We start from the raw sequence: 3138 nt of genomic DNA, 5'->3' as shown, positions 1-3138 counted from the left end.
TGGGGAGGGATATACATGACAGGTACCGTTGGTGACCGTTCTGTTCTGTTGGTGACTTGTGTTCTTAATGGTTTCACTGTGCCTGTGCCGGACCTTTGATCCTGCATCGTCCGATCTCATTCAGAGGCCACACACACTTCTCCTATGTGGGGAAACCTCCGTTGCATCATTCTCATCATGGCATATTTATTTTCAAAAAAAAAGAGAAAGAAAAGATGTAATAAAAAGAAGAAAGAAAAAAGAAAAGAAAAATAGTATTATTTCTCATATGCATGCCATTTTTCAGGGTATCTGAGGTTATTACCTTTCATCCAGGATGGCTAACAACGTGACCGCTACAAAAGAGGCTACCAAGCGTACATTCACCTGCAGTTTCTTTCGTGAGGATATGACACATCTGATTCAGTTGAGCACTTTAGTTACCGGGCATAACTTGGATGAGTTCAGGAAGACATATGGCCATATCTTACACATGTTAACTTCTCGGGTTGATGGATGGGCTCTATACACACTTCTTCAGTTCTACGATCCTGAGTTACGATGTTTCACCTTTCTTGATTACCAACTGGCACCAACCCTTGAAGAATACGCTGACATCCTCAAGATTAAGGTTCAACATAGGATCCCTTTTGTCTGTGTACCTGAGAAACCGAAAATGGACCGAATTGCTGGTGCTCTTTATTTGAGCATGAAAGATGTTACAGATAACTGGAAGCCTAATGGTGGAACCCACGGATTCCATGTGAAATTTCTGATAAAGAAGGCCGACACCCTTGCTGTTGAGAAGAAATGGAAAGAATTCAACGCTCTCCTAGCCGTTATGATCTATGGTTTGGTGTTGTTCCCGAATATTCCAAATTTCGTCGATCTAACTGCTATTTGTCTCTTCATGGATCAAAATCCTGTGCCCACTCTTTTAGCAGATACTTATTATACCATCCACTCCAGGTATGGGAAGAAAGGATCAGTTGGGAGTTGTTTACCGTTGCTATATGAGTGGTTCACTTCTCATTTACCTAAAAGCGGGCCGTTTGTTACAACAAAAGACTCACAAAAATGGCCTCAAAGGATCATGGGGCTTACTGGGAACGACATTGTCTGGTGTCCTACCGGAATGGACGTTGAGGAAGTTATAACTAGTTGTGGTACTTTTGACAATGTTCCCCTCATAGGAACGAAAGGTGTTATCAATTACAATCCTAAGCTAGCGCTGCGTCAGTTGGGTTTTGCACTTGAAAACAAGCCTTTGGACAAAGAGATATTCGAATCCGTTTGCTTTGAGAAAGGAACCGATCCAAAGGGTCTAGAAAAGGTGAGGAGTGCCTGGAATAGCATCCATACAGATGATCAGACTTCTCTAGGTGAAAAGAATGCCGTTGCCAAACAAGCCTACACGGATTGGGTTGAGGATAGAGTTAAAGATTGTCTGTTGCCTTTCCCGAAGGTTAATCCATTGTACAAGCAACCACCTAAGGTTCCAATTGCCATTATGCCTGCTGAGAATTGCATCCCAGTAAATATGGAAAACACCCAATTGCACGAAAAGAAGTCAGATGCGCGACCAAAACATCATCTTGTGGACCAAATAGGGGTTGAGTTGACACATGAAGCCAAGGTGCTGAAAGAAGGATCTTTGAGAGTTCAAAAGAGGGCTAGAACGGAAAAAGGGGAAAGGGATACTACTGTTGTTGTTGAAGATCACCGGGAGATCATAAAAAGGGCGGTAAAAGAGGCAGAAGAGAGACTCAAACGAGAGTACAGAGAAGACTTGAAGGCTTACAAACTCAAGATAGAAAGGGAGGCCAGAGCTGAAGTGAGGAGTCTGAAAAAGAAACTGGAAGAAGAGACCACCCAAAGGATAGCGGTTGAGACTCAGCTGAAAGGAAGTCACCTCCGCACCGCCCGACTAACAGAAGAAAACGCCAAGCTCAGAGATCGAATGATGGGTATGGAGGACGTGTCTGAGAAGGATTATCTCCCAGAATGCAAAGGATGTGACGAACTCAGGGAGTGCTGCAAGAAGCTAGATGGGCATTTGTTTCGCAAAGATGAGGTGATTCAAAGCCTTCTTAAAGGAAGAGATCGAGAAGCAACCAAGAAACTGTTTGATGAAACTAAGAAGTGGAGCGACGAGCACTTCAGACAAGGAGGACCTCTGTTTTATATTCAGATGGATTGATGTTTGAGTCTGTATGTTTCGACCACCACCAGACTTGTTGGATGGGGTCTTTTATTTCCCTTGTTGAACTATCCTGTTGATGTATGGCTTGCCCAAGTTTAAATTTCTGTTATGAATAAAAAGGACTAGTTTCTCTTGACACTTATCTTTTGTCACATTGTTAGCTATTCTGGATCAATATTAAATCTTGGATACTCTGAAAATGGCACATCACGTCATACGCACACATGCACTCATACATTCACATTATCACATTGCATTTTTCAGGTTATTGTACAAGAAACTAATTGGGGTCCCTTTCAGCTCAACCGATTTCTTTTCCGACGACGAAGCTGACTTTCTTACATCCTTACCGTACCCGGAGCAACGAGAGAATCATGGAACAATTTGAACAGAATCAGGCTGCCCTCCGTAGGGATATGGATGTTATGGGGGAAAGAATGGCCCAACTTATGGAGACTCTCCATGCCGTTGTTCAAGGACAGGATGAACTCAGAAAGGGTGTCGCTAGTTTGGTCAAAGATACTCCTACCAATTCTGCTGACGGAGGGGTGAAAACTAAAGAGACTCCTATTAATGAGACACTGAAGGTAGTGGACGACCACCATGAGGTTATTGATCTTGAACACAATCTTACTGCTGAGTTGACTGAGACCGCTAAGATGTACCAAGCTCTTGAAGAACGCCTTAAGGCTGTTGAGGTTGCTAAAACTTCGAGCTTTAACACTGCTGCTATGTGCTTGGTACCTGGGATTGTTATTCCCCCGAAGTTCAAGGTGCCAGATTTTGATAAGTACAAGGGAGTCACCTGCCCAGAGACTCACATTCGTTCCTATTGCCGTAAGATGGCCGCTCACGCTGAGAACGAACCTCTGCTTATGCATTTCTTCCAGGATAGTCTCACTGGAGCCCCGTTGGAGTGGTATATGAAACTCGAGAGGTCTAATGTCAGTACTTGG

The 3138-nt window shown here is 43.5% G+C and overlaps 1 protein-coding gene across 1 annotated transcript; it reads left to right on the top strand.

The window, feature by feature from the left end:
• The first annotated feature begins 316 nt into the window (after positions 1-316).
• On the top strand, positions 317-2343 carry LOC131597566 (uncharacterized). The gene is made up of 4 exons (XM_058870257.1): positions 317-610; positions 716-1181; positions 1287-1946; positions 2303-2343. Exons 1-4 carry the CDS (start codon positions 317-319, stop codon positions 2341-2343), a joined length of 1461 nt encoding a protein of 486 aa, XP_058726240.1.
• The last annotated feature ends 795 nt before the right edge of the window (positions 2344-3138 follow it).

This window comes from Vicia villosa, linkage group LG4 (genome assembly GCF_029867415.1).
Source record: "Vicia villosa cultivar HV-30 ecotype Madison, WI linkage group LG4, Vvil1.0, whole genome shotgun sequence".
In the NCBI taxonomy this organism is placed as follows: Eukaryota; Viridiplantae; Streptophyta; class Magnoliopsida; order Fabales; family Fabaceae; genus Vicia; species Vicia villosa.
The sequence above is the reverse complement of the archived record's forward strand: the minus strand, read 5'-3'. Positions and strand labels throughout refer to the sequence as shown.